General features: G+C 43.6%; 1 protein-coding gene across 2 annotated transcripts in view; it reads right to left on the bottom strand.

Moving 5' to 3' along the window:
* SLC38A1 (solute carrier family 38 member 1) overlaps window positions 1-23,750 on the bottom strand; it is a 34,830-nt gene that overhangs the window by 9,327 nt on the left and 1,753 nt on the right. For both annotated transcript variants that reach the window (XR_001414296.1, XM_014963771.1), the window contains exons 2-11: window positions 16,398-16,473; window positions 15,707-15,822; window positions 10,617-10,690; window positions 8,883-8,975; window positions 8,478-8,559; window positions 7,244-7,326; window positions 6,308-6,366; window positions 6,047-6,172; window positions 3,796-3,875; window positions 2,525-2,625 (exon numbers count right to left, since the gene is read on the bottom strand). Coding sequence is in view for 1 of the 2 variants with exons in the window: in XM_014963771.1 (XP_014819257.1) it covers window positions 2,525-2,625; window positions 3,796-3,875; window positions 6,047-6,172; window positions 6,308-6,366; window positions 7,244-7,326; window positions 8,478-8,559; window positions 8,883-8,975; window positions 10,617-10,690; window positions 15,707-15,822; window positions 16,398-16,473 (890 nt within the window). In the remaining variant the exon portion in view is untranslated. The remainder of the gene's footprint in view (window positions 1-2,524; window positions 2,626-3,795; window positions 3,876-6,046; window positions 6,173-6,307; window positions 6,367-7,243; window positions 7,327-8,477; window positions 8,560-8,882; window positions 8,976-10,616; window positions 10,691-15,706; window positions 15,823-16,397; window positions 16,474-23,750) is intronic.

Raw genomic sequence — 23,750 nt, 5'->3', positions numbered from 1 at the left:
GAGGGGGGGTGGGGGGTGGCACTTAACGGGGAGGCGCTGGTGGTATTTTAATACGACCTCCTGCAAAAACGTTTCCTGGAAGCCGTGCTAAATAGTGCAGAGTGGGTCTGCCTGTGCTAACCAACAGGAAAACCAAGCTGCTGAGGGACCTGTGTGTTTTCTTTGTAGCTTTTAAATATCTAGGAGCAATACCCTAATGGGGTGGCTGTTAAGGGCGCCACAAAACATACTCACTACCCCTGTTTAGGCTCATATTTTTTTTTTCTGCCTGCTAATCTTAGAAAGCTGGTGGTAAAAAGTAACAGCTCTTAAACCAAAGTCCTTAAAGGGAACTCGGCAGCCATGCCTAGTTTAAAATCTTTGGCGCTCGGTAAAACCTCCTGTAATGCTGGAGGCAGAGACATCTGTCCTGTGGCGAAATGCCTGCGCTCCCCCCCAGGGACGCCCTTCTGGGGAGAGACCACGGGCCAACGCCACCTATGCAGTGCTTGAATCCCCACCAGGAGAAAGAAAACGCTCTCCCACCTCCCTGCAGATTAGGAGTGGGGTGTTCAAGCCGGGCACATGCACAGCTTCTGCGACACAGAGCTTACTCTGCTCCTGCAAGCACAGACTGCAACTTCTGTCCCGCTCACGGACTGCAGCCAGGTAGGAAGTGAAGGGCAAGGCTTACAGTTGAAGGTCTGTTTTCCTTTCAGCTAGATACACCACAGAGCCCAACCACAGTGTGACCTTTTAGGGGAAGAAAAACACCTCTTTTCTGTAATTCTGCAATGTAAATATAGTCATCACTGCAACACTTTCGAGAACACAGCAAACAGACAAGTACTATTGGTGTAAAGAAGAAATGGCCATAATAAAAATACTGTTCTTACCCAGGTAAGGGTAGAGAAGAGGGTTAGAAAATCGTAAGCGAACATATGACAGATAAGGTCTTGTCAGTCGCAAGGGGATGAAGGATCAAAGTGGAGGAATTACATATTCCCTCAGTCTCTTTTTTGCTGCCTGTCGTGGCACTGACCCTTGGAGAAGCCCCAGTGGAGCCACACGGCTTCCACCTGTGGGCTCTCAGCGTTGGGGACAGGGACGCCTGACGTGGGGAGAGGCACACGAGACACCCCAGGGATTCCTCCGCCGTTCCCCCTCGGAAGGGCCAGAAGGACGCAGCCCCTACCTCCTCCATGGACTCCAGACCCTCGTCCTTGAGGGGCGTGGGAGATTCCCAGAGAGGAGCGCCACGGATCTGCCTCCTCAGATCCCTGGGGCAATCACATCAGAATCTCCTCCCTGCCAAAGCGAAGGGGTCCGTGCTGATTTACACCCATTTGCTCCCTGGGGCTGCTAATTTGATGCATTTCTACGAAAATGCGTTAGACGGGAGCAGTTGGATGAGAGCGGCTGTTGCTGTTGTCACTTGCAGCGTAGTTGCGGTTTTATAGGGAAAATTAGAACAGATGACCTCAAGTTACTTCACCACATGCGGTCTTAAGGCCTCATAATCAGAATGAGAGCCTGAGAAAACAAATATGAGATAGATACACCTTTGGGGAAAAAAAAGCCAGATTTCATATTTACTTATTTTCTTTCTCTTGCAATACGTGGCTCACAAGGAACGGTACCATGAATGAGGAGATTGTAACAAAAAGGTCACTTGGAATAGGATGGAGAAGACTGATGACCTTTTGGTGACTCTGAGGTAAAAGGCAAACACCAGTTTTGTCATCTGTCTTGTAACCCCTTAATGGTCCATGGAAAAAAACACTACTTTGCAACATCCCCATTAGTCTGGAACATGGGAGTAGCTTCCTGGGCAGCATTCGTATTTTATCCTATTTTACTTAATAATTGTGCCTTTAGGGCATACATGTTGTATCCCTTAGTGATACAACATAATTTGTTTGTTTCTTTAAGTGAATTGATGTGCATGAAAAGAGACAGGGTGCAAGTCTCAAACACTGAAATAGCCGTCCCTTGGCGGCTGAGCGGGGACAACCCTCAAAGCTTTCCCACCTTCACTGCCAGTTTATTTAACCAAGACCTGAAGGGGTCAGCTCTAGGGACACAGGGAAAACATTTGGTCCTTCGCCTCCTGTGATGAAAGTGTCAGTAAGAAAATGAAAAAGCTGTGATGGCTGATTTAATACACGTTTCCTAGGACCTGCTCTCAGATCTGTCTCGTTTTATGCAGATATGCGTGCTTCAGTCATTACCAGTGTACACAACATTCCGCTGGGGACCTTGGAATGAAAATCTTAGTGGGGCCCAGCTAATCCCCAATTTTGTTAAACAACTGTCTCCCTCATACTTCGAATATGCTTTTTGCAAATAATGCTTTCACTTGTGCTTTACGTCCTTGGGGAAAAGGAGGAAAGGATTTGTACCTTCAATATGAAAACTTAACGGAAAATTATTTGAAAAAGTATTTTAATATAAGTGGATGGGACTTTTCTTTCCAGCTGGGATATGCTATTGATTTCACATGTATTCCCTTTCTACTTTGATCGGTAAAGAACTGCATACTTACCGTAGAAAGTCAAATAGCCAAATATGGCAGTCATAAAGTACATCACAAACATGGCAAAAAATGAGATATTTGAAACCAACTGCATTTTTTTCTGCGAACGGCTGGAGAAATAAGAAAAAAAGAACACATAAAAATGGTTAGGCTGGATTTTTCAATAGCTGTTTAAATATGTATTGAGTCTTTGCATAAACATTGTAATTCTGAGGAGACTCGTGAATGCATTTTCATTTAAAACAGGAATTCATTGACAGCTGCACAAGAAAGAGAGGAACTGGGGAAACAAACCCTACTTGGGGGTTCAGTCAAGAAATGGTGGGTCCGCCCTGTGGCTCTGCTCCCCAGCCATACCCACCTCAACAGAATGAAACCAAGTGGAGAAGGATGGCCCTTAAACACTTTACTAATTAAATTAAAAGGCCAAAATAGAGAAAGAGTGAAATTATGCACAGGAAAAAAAAAGGTTCTGAAAGTCTGTAAAGAAATATTTGTGTCGCCATGGGTAGAAAATAATGAACGTATGCAGACCACTGTAAACCTGTAAAATAGGTTAAGTGTAAACATTTCATTTTTAGATATTTATTCTGAAATATTCCCACTCTGGTACCTAAAGTTAGACTTTTAAACCCACACAGGGATGTCATAAATGAGCTCCTGGGAACCTACTGGACTCCCTTGAAACTCAAAGCACCCAGCAAGTGACCAGGACCTGAGGGTACCCATGGGTCTGGCTGACCCTGACCTCTCCCCTGGGGCTCCCCCCATGGCCAGGGCCATGGCTTCCCCCCGATGCCAGCGATGTCGCAGCAAGGCCGGCCTCCAGCTCCCCACAGCCCTGCCCAGCCAGAGGTGTCAGCGAGACAGCTGTACTGGGAAAGGTCTCTTAATACAAGTGGGCCTGAAAACAACTGGTTTTTTTCCTGTACTGCAACAGACTTTTAGTTGGGCTGAAACAAACGCCGTTAGCTGAACACACGCCTCTCTCCTATGCCAAATAACGACCGGCACAACTTGGCTCTCCCCAGGCTGCTGTATACTTCCAGAGAAAACTCCCAAAGTATTGCATTATCCTCAACCTCCCTCACCCCCGCCCCAACGGCACGCCTGGGAGGCCAGATTTCCTAGCTGACAGCCACGCTCGTTAGCTTGTTGGGTGTTATTAAAGCACATCTCCTCCGAATGGCACGAATGACTCAGAGCACCTCTGCGCTAACATTTTCCATGCAAAGCGGTTCAAAACAATTTGGTGGAAAAAATAAAAGAGAAAAGCTTACTCTTTAAGTTCGCTGTAGATCGGGAGGACTGATGGGTGGCACACAAATGCAAAAGCAATGGTGGGCAAAGCATACACGGTCTGTTCAGAGAGAATTTCAGAGAAGAAGTTAAGAAGTATTTCCTCCAGTGGTGTGAAGAAATGATCCATGTTCAACTACCTCAGCTCCCAACTCTCTGGACTCTTCAACCGAATGTTGAGAGCCTTCAGAGAAGGTAGAAGACCTGTCAATTAGCATGTATTTAATGAAATATGGAGAGCAGCGCTCTTCGCATTGGCCATGTGAGCACGGTCCTGACTCTGCTTGCAGAGCCCAGTGCTGGATGCCACATGGCTGCTGTTTTTTCTCCCTGGGATAGGTTTCCCTGCCCAGCTACTGCCACCATTACTAGCACACTGTCACACGTAAAAGGGACGTATGGTGGGTCACCGCTACACTACCCTGCCTTGGCATGGAGAGGGGTGCGCACCCGTGGTGCTAAGGCTGAAGTCCTGGAGAGGAAGCCCATATCCAGACTGTAAGAAAAGAGAAGAGGAATGCAGAACTTACAAATAAATGGATATTTCAAGGTACCAGACTGAGTCCCTTCATTTCCCAGGCCCACAAAAGGGCTAGGAGGGCTGTGGAGGGAGCATGCTTTTCCTTGGGGAAAGAGAGAGACTGTTACGTCACCAGGAAGCACAAGAGGCCTCCAGGGGGGACCTCACCCCCTTCTCCACCAAAAACCTCAGTGGGTTTCAGTCCTCAGTGTACAGCCAAACTTCACAAATGATCTCAGTGCCCAAGCACTTCCATTCTCCCCAGAGAACGGGTATGAGCAGAGATCACATGAAAAACAGGTCCTCCTGCGGGGACAAAATGAGTCCATCCTTACAGGCAGCAATCCCCGGCCCTCTGAGATCTGCTTGTGCTGGCCACAGGCATCTCCTTCCCACAGAAGCCATCCTGGGAGACACCCTAGGCCCAGCAGATTCAGTAAATTCACTGGTTGCTCTCCAGCGGTCCGTCCTCACCCAGGCCTGTGCTGCCTCGTCTCCCTCACTCACAGCATGCTACTGTGGTGGAGTCTCCATCTGTGGAGATATTCCCGGGGATGGTGCCAGGCAACCAGCTCTAGGTGGTCCTGCGTGAGGAGGGGGGTTGGATCGGATGACCTCCAGAGGCCCCTCCCAACCTCAGCTGTCCTCTGATTCCGTGGAACTGTCTCTCCTCTCACACCAAAGTTGCTAAATTGATTGGCAAGCAGTTGGCCCCGAGGGCAGATCTCTGGAGTTCAGCTCCAGCGTGCCTAATTCAGTTGGATCGATCCTTTCCCATGTGCCTCCATCGACTCTGAGGCAAATGCCTCGCTGTAGGAGAAGATGTCTGCCCTTCAACATTAGCTATGACGTGCCTGCACCTAAGCTGCTGTCGCACGCTGATCTAGGCTGATGGCTGCCCCCAACTAAAGAGAAGTGCTTGGTTTGGCCTCTTCAACTGAAGCTGATAGGACGAATTTAAAAAAAATAATTCATTTTTGCATGCATATGCTATACATGTGCGTTCCCTATGGATGTAACCGCAACACCCTGAGGACTCTGCCCTGCTGGGCAAGGTGCTGTTTAAAGAGCACTGTGGCCCAGCACAGCTGACAGGAGTGATCCTGTCCTCCTGCTCCCACAGCTACAGCCACTTGCTCTTTCGCATTCTCTTGGCACAACTTTTCCTGCAGCTGTGCGGTGATGGAGGAAAGCATCCAGCTGAAAGGCAATCAAATTTTTGCTGGATTAGCTTTCAACTGTATCCTTTTCTCAATCCAGTTCACCATATGGCTACAGAAACATGTACCCTATCACAAAGAAGCAGTTTGTGTGCAGAAGGACAGAGGGAATACTTCTGGGCTTGGGATGCAGGAATGGCTTACTCAGCCTCTGCTGAACTACAGCCTCAAGGCAGAGTTGCAGAAGGGAACTGTAAGAAGCAGTGGAAAGGAAAACTCTCCCAAAGAAAGCGTTAGTTGTCTGGTGGTAGCTTGGGCTCGCAGCCTTGGCACGTCCTATTACCAGAGCAGAACAAGAGGGCAAGGAGGTACATTCAACACAACATCTCCATAAGACTGTGCAAGGACACCCGTTGCGCATTCACCACTGGAGCACGAGTGGAGGCATGGAGAATCGGGCCCTACGTGGTGCTGACCAGATTAAGAACACGGGGTGTAGGTGCATAGACTATGTGAATGGAAAATAAGTAAGTATTATAAAAAGAAACATACCTTGGAATTAAAGATAACATACTTTGGCTTACACATATGTTCATGTGCTGAGCTATTTGTTAGGATAGGTGATGTTGCATTTAGCTCCAATACGCCACAGGGAATTTGAAACTTCTTGTAAATAACCTAGAATGAGAGCAGAAGGCAGCTAATTGCTAAAAACAATTTTTAAAAGCAGCAAATTAAAATTAAAACATCAGAGAAATAGTGAATATCCTATCAAGTAACTCTCTTCCAACAAAGAAAGCAAGCTCAACTTACCACTATTAGGAAAAATACCATGCAGCTTAATGAAAATCCACTGGTATAGCCGAGATACCCTGAAACAAATTAAAAGGAAATCTCATACAAAATTATTTTATTAGCCATATCTTGTTTTTTTCCTTTTTGTTGCTCGAAGAAAAGTTTAAATGTATTATACATTTAATACATATTGTGAGCTTCCAGGCAGGACAAAAGCACATCCTGTTGGTGTGGGAGTCTCCCACGTCACATGCCTCCCAGCTTTCAGACAGACCTGGGCTTTGCTCTGACTGGTTTGACTTTACAGCAGTTTAACTAATTTTACTTTTGAAAGTAGTGATAATTGAAACAAACCTGAAAATGTGCAGTTGCAATCAGAATGTGACCCAGATTCCCTGACATGAGCCACATCAGCTGAGTATGGGTTATTTTCTCAAAAGGAAGATCCCAACAGGCCTTCAGTGCCAAATCTTGTGACATGGTTTTAAAAAATACATTTTGTACCTACTGGCATCTCTGTGGACTCAAACATATCTGGAAATGCAATTCTCCATACATATCTTACTTCAAAGTCCAACACCTCCAATTAACATCACCACCAAAAATTTCAATGCTGATAGAAAAATGTTATTTCTTGTAATCTCACAACTTGTGAATTTATTTTTACAGGCTACACATAAAATAGAATTGCTTTACAAAATGAGGACCCTCAACTATAATTTTTCAAATCAGTTTCCACAATTGTATGGATGAAGCTGGTTTCTACTGAGTTCAGCCACTTTGAGAGTTTAGGCCTACTTGTTCCACGATTCTTAAAACACAGCTTATTCCTGGCCCGGGGATGCTGTTTAGATTACAATGTCAGCACTTTTTTTTTGAACTGACAGTGCAGCTGTCAGTGGCATGATGCCTGGGCTCCTTTATTTTATTCCCACAATGGTGTTTGCATCTTACCTAAGTTCTTAAGGAGACATAAAGGGAGGATTATACCAAACGTCACTGTGACAACAAGAATCCGCCCGTCCACGTACCATGCCCTGTATAAAAAATTAAAAAAACCCACCATGAGCACACCTTAAACTCTCTCTGTTTTTTCTCACACTCTGTCATTCTCTTTGCTGCAGTTACAGAACTATCTTTGGTCTCCTTACAAGCTCTCACAAAAGGAGAGATGGCGCCAGATCTAAACTTCGTAGACTCATTAAGTATCAAGCCCTTAAACCATGGCACTGCTGAGACTCAGAAACGGCAGCTTTTCATAGTCACTAGACAAACTACCAACCTACTGCTGAGATCAGTGAACGGGACTGAGAGGCAGAACAACACCCTCCCTAACCTGATATAAGCCACCCTGCCACACATACAGCACAGCGAGGGGCCACCACGATTAATTTGCTGAATCACTCAGGCACGATGTGCCTGGAATGGCAAACCAGACCCTTGCGGGCTGGCATGGACAAGCCAGCCTAAGGCTGTATCTCCTTCTAGCAAAGTGCTTTGAATCCTGCTGGAAAGCAAGAAAGGGGAGAAGGGGCACCATTAATGACATTCTGTATGACCTATTTCCACTGCTTGGTCCAATTTAGTATGAAAGCCTGAGGAATGGGACCTCTACCTTCTTCTCGTGCACTACAGCACACCGTATAACCTAGTGCAAAGGATATTTACCACTATAAAGAAATACCAGCCCTTGTAAAAGAAGCTGGTACAAGTCAAGTGGTAAGTGGGAGAAATCTAAGTATAGTATTACGCTGTTGTCATAGGCTAGTATCGAAGAATTCCATACTATGGACAGTGCTTCAGGAGCAAAATCCTGTAAGATGCTAAGAGCACAGGGGAATACCCAATATCTTAAACTTGTATTGTTCCCAGTATCTTCAAGTGTTGCCTAATGCTGTAAAAGATTGGATCATATGATAAGAGTTTTGTATAAATCACAATTCTTCATGAAAATTTGGTGTGCAAAGAGAGTAACTACTAATGACTTAACCATTCATTTCTTATCCATCCTCCTTTCCTTCCCAAAGTTGCCTTGATTTTTATTAGCCCCCTTAAATATTTCTGTGAAAATCTACTTTGGCACACCCAAAGAGTATCCAATAGTTAAGAGCTTTTATAAACATATGCTTAAACTTATCTCCACAATGTTAAATTCTTTAATCTAATCACCAAAATTAATTCAACTTACGAAAAAGATTCTTCTTTTCCCATTAGAAATTTTATGGCAGAAGGCAGCTCATTTTTGACTATGAAGAGATAGCTCAACATTGCTGGAGGAGGAAGGAAGTCAGGTTAGAAAATGGGTAAGATATTTTGTGGAACAAGTGCAGAAAGCATCCTGAACCTTTTCCCACGTCAGAGTCTGATGATGGAAGACCCTGAACTATAATTGACTGTAAACTACTGATCATTCAGTAGATTTAAAGGGCTGCATTTTTAAAGGACTGCATGCAAAGTGTTAGCCACAGCTAAATCAAGGAGCATGAAGATCCCAAGATATCACTGAGACAAAGAGGAACCTGACTGGTTGGTAGCCATAACTTTATTAAGATGTTCCTGGGTTTTGTTTTTCAATACCCCTCATCTCCTTTACCTCCAACGTTCTGGAGCGATGTAGATCCAAAGACAATCATTTTCCCTGGGGTACCAAAGACCTGCTCACCCAGCTTTTCATACACCATGCAGCCTGCATGAAAAGAAGCGAGGAGAAAGGTAACAAATACACCAGCGAGAGCTGTTGCGTCAAAACACTTTATGATTCCTTTTCAGTTAACCACCCATCTGTGCAGCCATATCTGCCCTTTGCAAGTAAATAGAGAGCTCTCTTGTAACTACTAGGGCTGAAACGTGTGTAGGAATGTTTTCTTGACGTCTATAAATGTTATCGTTGGCTACCAGTCACTTTTGAAACTGAAGCTCTTAATGAGGCTATTACACCCCTTTAATGAATCTGTCTATACCCCTAGTGACACGTTCAGTTCTGGTATCCCCATCCTGGTGTGTTAGGTTTGCGCCCGCAATGCGAGTGACGTAGGACGCCTCCTCCCCAGACAAATCTCGGCACAGAGGGATCCACAAGTCAGCACTGGCAGCCTGGCCACAGCAGACACAGCACCGCCATTCTGCCCTTTCCTTTGCTTTGACTGTAAACGATCCAAATAAGGGCAGCCACTGGTTTACAGGATGATTTACAAGTTCTAATGACGAAGCCTTAACTTGTGAATTCTCACTGTGGAATGCTTTTGGGAAAAGCAGGGCAAAGTGTAAATTATAACTAAAGCTTCTTGTTAAATATCTGTCAAGCTTGAGAAACTCCACTATTAATTAGTTTGTGTTTCTGTTAAATGTTTTTTTCCTTGGCTGTGATTTAGGCTGGGAAAAAGACTGGACATTGTGAAGATGGTGAGATACATGAGAACAGAAAGAGAAATATTGCCGATGTTACACTGTACAGATGATTTTTAAAGCGTATCCCATTGTTTGCTTTTCTCTATATTTCCTTATAGCTGACATTTCTGCTTTGAAGCTTGTATAAACAACTTAAATTTATCAGCAGCATAGAAACCAGGGCTTAGAGTTGTGGAACTAACAGGGCACAAATGTGTCTAAAATTAGGCATACATACCTAATTTAAATAGGCACTTGGTGCCATTATACATGCTGTAACAGTGACTCATGTGTGTCCAAATTACATATTAAAATATTACGGTGTTCTTGTGCACAGATTATTTTAAAAATCTGGCTTCAGAGATTTTTTATCCAAGGAAAGAGACTCTTGGACTTTAGAGCACAGTGACATTTAACACTGTGGCTAACTTCTAATTTCTGTGTTTAGAATATATTTTGCTTGCAGTTACACTTCTCTCTGTGGAGGAACTGTTCCCTTTTATTTTCTTGTTGGTAATTTCCTACTTCATCAAAAAGACTATCAATAATTTCACACTAACCATTAAGGACAAACTGTATTTTCAGGTAAGCTTCGCCATAGGCAAAGATTCATTAAATTTCACTTGCAATTGGTTTTGTAACACAAAGAAACTATATGACCTGTTCTTTCTAGCTCACTGAAGACAATTCATGTTAGCAGAATTCACTCTTTGTCCTAAGTTTGTCTCTTTATAGCGATGGTCAGATGCTGTTCTCCATTGCCATGGCATAAATTCTTGTTAATTCTGTGCTTCTGACCCAAAATGTGTTAGGCCTTTCTATTGTGTTAGCAAAGTGGTAAAAACTCCATCTTACACAAAGCACCTGGCCTTATTTGAGCACTTTTCACCTCTTGCTCGTTATAGTTCTACTAAAATGGTATAATAACATTTTAAATTACCTGTTTCCTTTGAACACACCAACAGGAGATATATTGAATAAATAGACAGCAGCGTCACTGAAACCAAGAGCAGCCTACAAAAGAATGGAAAATAAAGCTTACTGTAAGAGCTGAGCTCTAACATGGCAATATTTCATGTCAGGTCATATTCCCGTTGACTCCGAGATAATTTTTATACTCTTCTGACAATGCAAAAAGCCCTAAAAATACATATGATTCACATGCTTTCTGCAGTTCCACCACACCACCGTGGAGGTAGAAAGCCCTGCACACAGAGGGATTCAACCAAGTAAAACTCAGCAGAGCTGCAGAGCGCAGCCTGTTAGTGAGTTACACCTCCCCATACTGAAAGAAGCAAGAGTAAAAATGTCTTTTCAGCTAGGAATTAAGATTTAATCAGAGCAGAGATGAGCCAGGTATGTTCCTCATCACCCGCTCTCAAGCTTTTTTTCTGGAAGCAGAATAAAAATTGTGAAGGGATGTCCTCTATTTAAAGAGTTCCATATTAAATGGAAGCATCTTTTCCCCAGACATGTTCATATGCTTCCAAAGGGGTGCCCAAATGGCTTTTTATGTGCCCAGTGCCCAAGAAGCACAGAGAGGAGGGAAGTTAAGGCCTGACTGGTTTCCCTTGGGAATAAAGGCGGAAAGCAAAGGCTTATGCTTTGTCCAGGTGGGGACTGGTGTTCCCTCACTGATGTCACTCCTGATCTGTCCTGATCCATAATTTGACTTCCCTTAGAAGAATTGCAGGAGGTAATGACCAAATTGTTTGCGTAGGGAACTTGCTGGCACAAATGATAATTAGTCAGCGCTGGGGGCTAAGTGCATAAAAACACATTTGCTCATTGCTCAGTGTCTTTAAGCCAAGCACCATGTGTGCCTTCCTCTCCAACACTCTGACACACAAAGACCTGATGATGTTTTCATGATGTGTGTGAAGAGCACTCGGACAATCTGTTGGCAATTCCTCTCTTTATTATGACAACTACCCTCAGGACACAGAGAAAAACAAGCCTAAAATTTAACAGAAAACAAGCTGCTGTCAAAGATAGGCAGCAACATGTCTTTTTTGTAGGAATACATAGAAAGAACAGGATGAGAAGCCTCTTCCCTCCCCTTTTTTATTATTTTAGACTAGAAATACTTTACTGCCAAATAATTACCCACAAGTTTCTGGAGGCCAGAGAAGCAGGCGGAAACATAAAGAGGTTATAGGAGGAACTACTCTTTTGCCAACAGAGAACCATGGTTGACAATAACAACACAATCTTTGTACAGTCCAAAGGGTGTTGCTCCTTGGGGAGCTGGAGAAGGGAAGGGAGAGTGTACTGGCTGAGGTCACTCAGCTCCATTTTTTACTGGTTTGCTAAGCCTTCCTTCTGCCTGTGTTCCCTGAAGAGCCGCCAAGCCCCTGTCTGCCTGGAGGCACGGTGCTCACAGCTCCTGATGCTGGGCTGCTGGGCTGACTCACTCCCAGCCCCAAACGGCTCCGGCTCCGCATGCCAGCATCAAGTCTATTTTAATATTAAAAGCTCCCGTTTTTCAGGCACTGAGCTCATGGAGCCTTTGCAGCGGTAAAAATAACACTCCCAAGCAGCCAGGTATTTATCTGGATCTGTTGTCCTTAGCTCCCCATAGATTTCTTACAGAGACACTTGGCATTTTCATTAGTGCTGTATGAAAAACTTGTTTGTGTTGGGACTGCGGTATGGACAGGGATATTCATGCCAGAACCACCCCTTGGAAAGGAATGAAAATGTCCATGCCACTTGCTCTGCACAAATTCAAAACAGAAGCAGGGGAGCTTGTGCCGCAGTCCCAAAAGCACTCCCCTACTTTTTATTTTGCCTGCTTTTAAAGAAGTGCTGGCCGCTATACCAGCAACCGGCGCACGCAAAAGTCACCTCCTCCCAACGAATCCAGAATAAACAGTTCAGGGCAGGGGACTGATACAGCGCTGGGAAGAACAAGCTGTTCCTGCGATGCCACTGCTGGTTGCTCCCAGCTGCTGCATTACCAGGTCAGCTGCAACACGTGCTGTCCCCAGCCTTCTATGGAGTCCTGGGCTTTGGGGCCAGAAGACCTCTGAGGCTCATGCAAGTCGCCTGCCTTATTGCACGCAGCAGCTCTGAACCCTCATAAGCTACTGGGTGCAGAAGAGCACGGCAGAACACAGGGTTTGCTACCATCAGGCCTCCCAGAGGGCTGGTCTGCCAGCCTGCCCCAAACCTCTGCAGGAGTTAGGCTGTGGCTTCGCGACTGCTTCCAGCCAACCCTCGCAGAAGCGGCTGCAGAAAGCAGTGTGAAACTTCAGTTGTAGTCTTATACTATACCTCATCTAACAAGCCCCTGTGCCTCAGCAGGGTTTTTCAGATCACGTGCAGTGCTGGGCTAAATGCAGGCTGAAGGCACCTTGCACTTGGCCAGGCCATATGTCTCCGCAGCGCAATCCCTCACTCCAGTTCTGGCTCTCCAGGATGAAACCACAGGCAGCAACAAGTGCTCCTGCCATCCCTAGATGTCCTGGCCCATTCTCTAACTTCCCAAGCCTTTTGTGCCATCTTTCTGCAGCAAAGTTTTTCTCCGCTTTTGCATATAAGAAAGGATGCTCTTCTTTGGTCTAGGCTGTAGCTATCAACAATACTGGGATTAAATTCCTCCGAGTTCTTCCTCAGAAGCATGACATTGTGCTATGGCACAAAGTTATGCAAATAGGATGTGATAGTATATTCTCATTGCCATGTTTATTTTGCATGTCTTATGCCAAGAATGTAGGATCTGAACTAATCCAGGTGTGCATGGCAGGGCACACTTCACACTGCAGGAGCCTAAAACTTTTGAGAGGGGAAATCAGGCCGGGTCTGCTTTGTTAGTGCTGAAAATGCTCCTTTAATTTTTCCGCTTCTGCTTTCTACTTTTTAGAAATGGTGCATGCCAATACTGGATGGCATGCTATAGAATACTAGAAACTTTCCGGAACTGTGCTACTCGGGAGCAGTGCATCTAAGTGCTTCCTCATGTGCAAAAAGCAATGAAACTGTTGTTGGAACTCTAATCACTTGTAAAGCAGAAATTGTTCTAAGATCTACCTGTGATAGCGACAGCAGAACTACATGCTTATGGGAAAAACACACTGAATGAGACTGTGAGAAAAAATCTACCACCAATGGACTAGGTTTAACTAGATTATTGCACGGTCAAAGAACATTTAAAGCATTTCAACTTTCATGCATAACTACAGACACCACATTAGGATCCTGTATCTCCAGGCTTCAAAGGGGAAAGCTCTGCTGGCCTGGTCAGTTAGGTCCTGCTAGCTTCCTTACCTTTGATCTCAGCAGGCTGGGCTATCTCCAGGCCAACAGATCTAATGGCATTATAAAGCTAACAAAAACACACAATTATTCACTTTTAAATACACACAGTTAATTCTGTAGAGAATAATGCTGTTATTTACTGTATAAAATCTCTACATTCATGTTTGGGAGCTTTTCATACAATGTGGTGGTACAGATCTACACACTTACTACTTGGCCCAGTCACCATCACACGTTGTTGGAAGTTTCTCTGGTGTTCACATCACTGGTCTGATCTACTTCACTTAAAAGAAACTGCCTTTTTACATCCTTTACAGCAAACACATTTCACATTTCACTTAACTCATGAAAAACTGCTGAAAGAATGAGAAGAGGATGAGATTATAGAAAACTAAAGCAGTAAAGGGAAATCAAGGATACTCCTTGGTTGATACACTATTATTACAGAAAAGATAACGAGGCTGAAAAGACGTAACTTTTTTTTTCTGGTTACAGCACTTTTTGCAACCACCAGTCTGTACCCTCAGAGGTGTGCTCGTCAGAGCACAGGTGAAGTAACATATACAGGCTAGGGTACTGGATAAAAAAAAGCAGCAAAAAAAATAATAAACTCAGTCCCTCTGCATAAGAAAGACCTAAATTAAAATCCAGCTACTTTATAGCCTAGCTTAGTGGCAACACAATTATGGGACTTTGTACATTCTTACTGTAAATGGATTAACTCCTTGGATTATTACTAGATTTTACCCAACCACAGCGAATTGTAAGCTAGTAGCACGGATGTAGCTTTCCTGGCACAAAACCCCAGAGCAGATGGCAGTATGTACCACTTTGGCCATCCACTCTGCTATATACAGGGCTCATATAGTACATTTCCCCAAAACCTAAGAAATAACAAAAGTTTTAGCTTTTTAGATTTGACATTCAAGAAATGACACATCTTTAGAGTAATCTGTAGACTCAATAACTGTGTTGAACAGTTCTCAGAGATTGTAAATTATTGTATTTCTTCCCTCAATGAACATTTATCACAGAAATCTGCACACAATTCCCAACTGATTTCTTAACAATCACTTTTCACAATGAAACGTCTCATACTGCGATCCAGAATAACACAGGACAACACTGTGTCTTACTCATTCACTGGCACCATTTCATTTTTAAACTATAAAATTCTCCTTTACAAAATGCCTTTCTTTCCCTGGAGTTAAGTACTCTACCTCAACTCTTTTTTTTATACTAAAATCTTGGCTATATTTGTGTTGGCTCTCAAGGACTCTCACATAAGAAACTGAAGAAACTGTGGGAGTGAGATGAAAATATTACATGTAACATATAAAGGAATAGAAACAATCTTTTTCTTAGTTTAAAAAGAAAAAAAAAAGTAGTTACTGCACCATGCTTTGATGAAAGCTCTGGAGATCTTGGGACACAAGTAAGATTATCCCACTGCAACCATTACTCCTGAATATTTTTGATGTATTGATGTATGTGTAGCTTGTGGACTGTAGGAAAAATCCCTGACTAGGCTCAGATCAGTAGTAAATAACATGGATTTCATTTGCTGTAGTATCACAAGTAGTGGCTTTCCCCGCCCCCCTTAATTGACTGAAAAAAGAATGTCCGAAACTTGTAGCTAGCACTTCCAGGCTCGATTGCTGTACTTGGTTACAGATGGGCTATAAACTCCTCCGTTTGCTGGCAGTGCACACATCCTTTAAAGGCAGTGAAACTGCACAGAGATCAGCTACTCACCACATGAATACTTACAGAAAAAGAAGAATTCCCGTATTGGCCAAGGCAAAAGCAAGACCCAAAATCCCACTGCCCATAATTGCATTGCTGAGGTTGAAGACAGACATTCCCAGCGAAGTAGTTCCTGGGATCTGGAGAAGTAAATGCAGACGTGTCAGTAACAGCTTGGAACTGAGCAAGGAAATGCATCTACGCTTCCATCTTCATGTTTTGTGATATATCAGATATAAGTAATTACTGCTATGGAAATAAATTGATAAAAATTGGTTTGGAAGAGGAAGAAAAGTTGCTGACCCCTGTCACAACTACACTCTGATAGCTGTCCTATAGATTTTGTAAACTGCTGTAAGTGGTATAAGCAATACACAACTCATATTACACTTTCAATTTTAAACCTCATCTTTCACTAGGCCTGTGAAACATCTTAGGTGCATGATTTATATATTTTAAGGCTATAATGAACCAGCAGGACTTCCTGCCGAACACAGGCCAAAGGGATTCCCTTGCCTCAACTTGACCAAAATGCTTGGGATTTTTGTTTTGGGGTTATTTTTTAAAGTGCTGAGCGAAGGCAGTTCCTACTGGAACCTGAATTTCAGTTATAACTGTGTGTTCCCAGCACTTTTGAAGACCATGTCTAAAGGCCCTTCATACACAGAATATACAGTTCATTTTGACAGGGAAAGGAACAGCAACAGAGACTTACATATTCATCGCATTTCTTCTTCTCCAGGTGGCTGTTTGTGAGACTTCTTCTGCTTTCTCGATCCGAAATAAACTTGCTGAAAGAAGTCAGAGGATTTATTTCCAGCAAGTGTTTAGAAAACGTGAACACATTAATACCATGAGCAGCATGTGATTATAAAATATGCAACGTATAAAAACTGTATGACAAAAGAGGTCAAACTCATAACTATTTAATGAGCCAGATTATGCTTCACTGATAGCAGCATACATTGGGCATCAATAAAGGCAACACTTGCACAAGACCAGAATAAATGCATATATACAGAATGGGCCTTTTAAGGGATTTAGTAAAGCAGAGGCACTGATTCTGTGGGCAGGAAAGTAATTTGTTTGCACAGACACTAAGAGAAAGTACCACTCCAGGTGTCCTGCAGAGACGTGTGTGACTGGTCCCCCTTGCCCTCGACCCCTGCTCTTGTGGTTAGCATAACTAACATCACTGTATAAGGCAAGCAGCCATTCTCCGTGACTGCACAGGTTATGTATTCATTCCCTTTCCCTCATTATCAGGCCCTGAAGGTCCTGTGAACCAAGTAGACAAACCAAGCAGATTTCTTCTTCCCCTCCCTATCGGCCTCAAGACTCCTGGGTGCCAGCCCGATTACTCCTTTCCTTGCCAGCCTTGAAGACTCCAGGCACCTGGCCCACCAGGAGGTGGTGATGACCTCCTCACAGAAAAGGGAAGCCTGACTGCACCCAGAGCACTGTCTGTAAAATCTAGCAGTTACAAGTCCTAAGTGGGGAACTTGCACCAGAACTGCAGCTGGACAGGGAGACCTGGGACCCCTTGATGGCCAGGGACACCCCCACTGTCTTCTGTTTCCTTTGAGGATTGAGGGAATGACTCATATTATTTTATGTGATTTTCAACTAGACTAGATTTAAACTAGACTAGATTATAGTCTAGTTTATAGTCTAGACCCGATGTGGCTCAGGGCAATCTCAAGCACAAATACAGGTTGAGCGGAGAATGGATTGAGAGCAGCCCTGAGGAGAAGGATGAGGGGATGTTTGTTTATGAGAAGCTCAACGTGAGCTGGCAGCATACGCTCACAGCCCAGAAGGCCAACCATGTCCTGGGTTGCATCAGAAGAAGCATGGCCAACAGATCTAGGGAGGTCATTCTGCCCCTCTACTCTGCCCTCATGAGACTCCACCTGGAGTACTGCGCCCAGCTCTGGAGTCCTCAGCCCAGGAACGATATGTTGGAGTGGGTCCAGAGGACAGACACAAAAATGATCATAGTGCTGGAGCACCTCTCCTATGAAGACAGGCTGAGAGGGTTGTTCAGCCTGGAGAAGTGAAGGCTCCAGGGAGACCTTATAGCAGTCTTCCAGTACTGAAAGGGGGTCTATGGGAAAGGGAGGGGCACTTTATCAGGGAGTGTAGTGATAGGACAAAGGGTAACGGTTTTAATCGGAAAGAGGGGAGATTTAGATTAGATATTAGGAAAAAAATCTTTATTGTGAGGGTGATGAAGCACTGGAATATGTTGCCCAGAGAAGTTTTGGGTGCCCCATCCCAGGAGGTGTTTAAGGCCAGGCTGGATGGGGCTTTGAGCAACCTGGTCTAGTGGAAGATGTCCCTGCCCATGGCAGGGGTGGTTGGAACTACATGATCTTTAAGGTCCCTTCCAAGCCTAACCATTCTATGATTCCATGATTATGATTGTTATACTGATACAGCAAACCATGTATTAAGATGTGATCTAATCTGCAGAAGGTCCTGGTGATTAGAACTCATAAATTAAGTTGTATTATAAATTCTCTATTATGGTACTTAGAGATTGTACTACATTGATTCTGCTTGCAGAAACCCAGTGCCATTCTAATCATAAATTCTGTGCTACACTAATCATAATGTCCTGGTAAGAAAATAAAGCTTTAATTATAACTATGATTTAGTGCCATCATCATTCTGCCAAGGATCCCTAAAAAACCTTTCTGTCCCCTCAGTATCGGGTGACACCATGACAACCTGTGAAACCCAAAATTGCCACCATAGGGTCAGTATGGCTGGGGTTAAGAGGAGGAAACACTGCACGCAGCCAGCACTGCCCGGACCATCCTGAACAGGGTGCTGTGCTCTGCTGGTAAACTCTTCTGGGCTCCTGGATTTTCATTTAAGTATCTTTCAAAAGCCAGTACTGAAATCACCATACTGCAAAATCAAACACTTCTGTGCAGGGAAGCATGGAATAAGTAGCTTTTCTTTCTCTGCACCTTTTACTTTTCCTGTGTCCTTGATATATCCACATTTAGGAACTTCCCATCACCAGAACAAGATTTGCCTCCTGTGGCTGTGTCAGTATCCTTGGGATTTACGACACTTCTGATTTGGTTGAGCTCTTACTTTCTCCCAGATCCTCTCTTCAGCAAACATTTTAGCTTATATAAAACATTCTTTCAGCTTTTCATCTTTTGAAGGTTTATGCACAATTAAGTCCCTGGCATCTCCGTTAATCCACAGATGGCTCTTAGGCTGCACCAGCTAATGCATCAGCCACCGTACGTGTTACATACCTCACCAGGGGCTGTCACCAAGTCTCAGAGACCCTTTTTGCTGTAGCTAAATTAAGGTAGAAGAAGACAAAGAGCAGCACCGCTGGTCCTTTCCCGAAGCTGGGAACATCTATTGGCTGGGGATGTATAGTTCAAACTGTGACTCAAGACTGTGCATCATTTGAGTACATCCAGCGGTATTTGGGCTGGTAATATAACCGTGAACTCATAAAGACAGATCTCTATCAAACTTCCCTACTGCCCCAGTTGTGGCCTAATTACCAGCAATATATGCTAGCGCAGCTCCTAAGTGTGTGCCAGAATCATGCAGTTGCAATGCTGCTGACTTGGCTTCCCCAGCTGACACACTGGGCCCTGTGTCTTTAACATTTTGTGTACTACAAACACATTTTGAGGTTATCCTTTAAATCCAGGCATAGCTGTAAAAATTTATTTTTGACAGCAGTATTTTTGCTGGTTTTGTTGCAACTCTGACTCCTGCCCTTTGGTCTACTTTGACTTCCTTTATATCATTTAGGACCAAGTATAGGCTTCTCCTAAATTTTTTAAACTACTAACTTCAGCAACTAATTTGCCGCAAAATACAGAGGCTGTGCCAGGTTTACCAGCCCTAACACAGCTGGAATAGATGGCTGAACCTCCCCCACTGTTTTAAGAAGTGAAAAGCAACCACTTCTAAGATAGACTGATCCAAAATTAACTTTCCAAAGCTCACCATGAAGGTATTTCATCCTCATGGAATAAAATCTCAACCTGATTCAGAGCATGTGCTTTTTTTTTTTTTCATGTCCGTTTAAAGCAGGCAGCAGAGTGTGAATGGTTTGAAAAAGACATTCCAGCTCTCTCTCAAAACACCCCGCAGGCAATTTGTACAGGCAGGAGCACAGCGAAGAGTTTTGTCTCTTTTGGATTTGTGAGTGCTGCTGGGAACATCTGTGGACTTTGCCTTCTTCTGTCATTTATGGAGATCATGTGTCACTTTAGATTTTGTCAGAATTATGATAGAAGTAACTAGTCTGCTCCCCCCGCTTCATCTCATCCCTCTGCAGCCAGTGCCCCCTTAATAATTACAAAAATAACAAATGTGTAGATTCTATTATTATTGCCACCTGGTATTAAATTTCAATGAAAATTACTGTTAAAGAACAAACATGTGATAGAGACAACACTTGACTAATATTACTTGAATATAAAGCAACCGTGGGACTTTCCATTAGAATACTTTTCACAGAGTAAACAGTTTCTGCAGAACTGGTATCTTCTGTGGCCAAAAAACCAAATTACTTCCTTCTGGATGTGACTTGAACAAAACTGGTCTGATTTGATAAATTGATCCAAAGTGCTTTCTTCTGAGCAAGTTCTACATTAAAATGAACTGGGCTTATTGTCCATCCTCCCCTCTCCTATTATAAGCCGGGCTCCTCACCCACCCCATGTTTACCATATCACACTGCATGTTTTTCTACCATTACACTGTGTGATGTGTACGGGAGGGCAAAGTCAGATATGAGAGTGTGGCCATTGGGCTCCCAAATCACACCTTCTATGAGGTATATAGTATTGTGCCCAGCTTTTTTCCGGGGTGCTTCCCAGCACCTGCCTGCCAGCCCCAGGACGGCTTGCCCAGGAAGCTCAGCAGCGATGCAGGGGCAGGGGATTTGGGGTCCCCCTCACCCGGAGGCTGCCCTGTGTTGCTGTTGCAGGAACTTAACCTGCAAGTCCAGATGAGAAGGTTGCCTGGGGACCACGCTCGGTAGGTGGTACGGGTGTACCATATGACAGACTAAGTTTTCTATAAACGGAATGTATTACTGAAATTAAATTTAAAAATCAAATAAGGATAATAATAAAAAAAACCAAAACACCATAGGGAGAAGGTAAAACAGTGGATTCAACAGAAAGAAGTTTTGCCCAGATTTTGCTTTTTATAATAATTTTTTCATTTCAGAGTGTTTTTCCCCCCTACAGCATATGAAAGGGAACATATGTGGGAATTCTGGAACTTCTAGTTAAACCGTGACATGCATCTGCTCTCGTTAATAGACTTGCTTAGAAAATGAGCTATTCATTGTCACAGAATGTTGTATATTTGACCTTTATAAACATGACACGAATGAAGTGAAACGATTGTTTACTCCAGCCTCTCCCAGCCCTCCCAAGGACTAGAGGCCACTGTGGCAGGTGCTGTGGAAACGTGCAGTAGGACCTTCTGTGCCACCAAAGCCTTGTGACTCCCTGACAAGCATGAAATCCATTTATGCTGTTTGCTGTCTTAATTTCAAACACTTTATTCATCATTAAAAGACATAACCTGCTCTTATATGTTCCTGCTTCCTGTCGGGCTTCCTACATCACAGCTGACTATGAGCAGCTTATGCAAAACTTTTCAGATACATTAATAAAATATCCTGGCCAAAAAATAATCAGCTCGTCCTTGCAATGCATGAAGCCTTATGGGTGGCTTGGAAAGAACTTCTGCATTTTATTCTTATCCTGGTTTGATTTAGTAGAAACTTAGTCTTATTGATAAAGTGTTTTTAAAAAGACCATGTTTAACTGTGGTTTACAAATTTAGTTTATTAGAGGACTTAAAGGAGAAATGTTTGATTAAGGTGATATACCCGAGCTAACCATTTTGGCTAAGCAGGGTTAGCAAAAAAAAACATTTAGCCATCTCAGATATGTTTAAATGTAATTAAATTAAAGTGATATTTGACAATGCCTTAAACCATGGTTAGGGAAAGCAAGTTTTGCCAAGATGTCAGAACTTTATCCTTAGGCAGCTTCTTAAACTGAGCTGTAGCTTGAGCAACAGCAAAGATTTCCAGGGCAGGCAGGAACAAGAAATGCAGAAAAAACCTTAGTCTGGCATATACAATGGAACTTGGACCAGATCTGAGTATACCTACTAACAACCTTGTTAACTGAACAAATGGTGCTGATAACTTACTAGTAGCTGTAAAACAAGACAGACATTCAGCCAGCAGCTTCCTGAGAGCATCATCGTAGTTACAGATAGGGAGCATGGCATCGAAATGTTGGTTTACAACTATGTGCAGAAATGGCAAAGTTTTATAGCCAGGATACATAGTTAAAAGACACCAAAGCCATGTCTGGATTTGATGCAAGTCTCTTAATCGACATTCCCAGAAGAAATTCAAGATCTGCCAACAAAGAAAAAACCCTCCCAATACAGCCCCTTCCAAATAACACCCCCTGTCTATATAAGAACTGCATCTATAAGTGCATATTTAGGCCCAGAACAGGCTGGAAATCTAAAGAAAGCTAGAGAATTTTTTTCCAAGATCAAGAAATACTTAGGATTTAAAACCAGACCTGGGATCAGCTCCACACTGCTCTATCTTCCTCAAAAGACCCTTACAAACTTTGCTCCACATTGAGCTTGAAAGATTCTGCACAGGGAGAAAAAAATGTTCAAAATTAAATGCAGAGTGCAAAATCAAGCAGGTTGAAACAACAACAACAAAAAAAGAGCTAGTTGAAAATTACAGATCTAATCTAAAGCTCAAGTGAAATCAACAGAAAAAGTCCCACTGATTTTTGGTGGCCTTTGGAGTTTCACAAGGCCTCGCACCATGTGCCAGGCAGCACAACAGGATTTCTCCCATTAACCTCTTATTCCATGGAGACAGGGCATTTGCCAACATAGTCATAAGAAGGGAATAACCACATCCTTCTAGGATGCATTTGGTGAGGTATATGGAGCAGCATCTGCCTGTGTGCTCATCACCCATGTTGGCACTTGGATGTGGCCACGAGTGGCTCAGCCCCAGCCCCAGGCGACATCAATGGAGCTGCACCAGTGCCAATATACTGTTGCACTGGAAGCTATGGTCAGTGCAAGCTGTCTTGAAATTCTTGATTTAGAGAGGGAGGGGAACATGAACACACCGGGATATACAGGGCAAAATATCCCTGCATGGGATGCATGAGCAAGTAGCTATCCCACAAGCACCCCGGCAGAAGAATAATAGACAACCATAATGGACTACATCCTACAAGCAAATGATGAAAAACATTATTCAAAAGGGAATGAAAAATTGTGGAATATGTTCATCTGCACCAAGAGCCAGAACAGTAATCAGAAATTATCTCCCTGAGTTTCTGACGCTCTTTCCTCACTTCACTTCTTCCCTTCGCAGGCAGTCTGGATCCGACCCAGACCTTGCCATGCTTACTACGCCCTAACTCCACAAAGCACACCGTGACCGCCGAGGATCAGGCACATACAGCACACTCCTTCCCCCCTCCTCCACAAACATTCACTGAAAGACCAAGCGCTAACAGGGTTTTTCCCTGTAACAGTTACTGGTGGCACCAGCCAAAGCGCTGGGGAGGCGCAGCCAGCCCGGTACAGCCGCTCTTTCTCCTCTCAAGGATATAAATCCTCAGCAGGCTCCGGGGAGCGAATTTACCACTGTCAGCCCCTCAGCTCCTTGCCTTACGAAGTGAGCCAGCAGGAAAGCAAGCAGGTTCATACTGGAACTGTTTTGTTTTGGCAAAGTTGGAGGTGGGTTTTTTCTTGTTTTTGCCACTTTTTTTTTTTTTTTTTTTTTTTAAGTACTTTACTGTTAAAAAGATTTGGGAACTTAAAGCTTGGGCCTTGCTTACCTTTTAATTGTTTTTTAGCCATGTATTTTTTTTGAACACTTTTGCACCCCTAGTAATTGAAATCCTGAGGTGCATGACTATTTCATAACGAGGACACACTTCTAATCTGAGGCTTAACTTCTGCTGGTCTGAAAAACTACTATCCCACCGGAATGCAT

Source organism: Calidris pugnax, unplaced genomic scaffold, assembly GCF_001431845.1.
Source record: "Calidris pugnax isolate Ruff unplaced genomic scaffold, ASM143184v1 scaffold44, whole genome shotgun sequence".
Classification (NCBI taxonomy): domain Eukaryota; kingdom Metazoa; phylum Chordata; class Aves; order Charadriiformes; family Scolopacidae; genus Calidris; species Calidris pugnax.
This window is presented reverse-complemented; position numbering and strand designations above follow the sequence as displayed.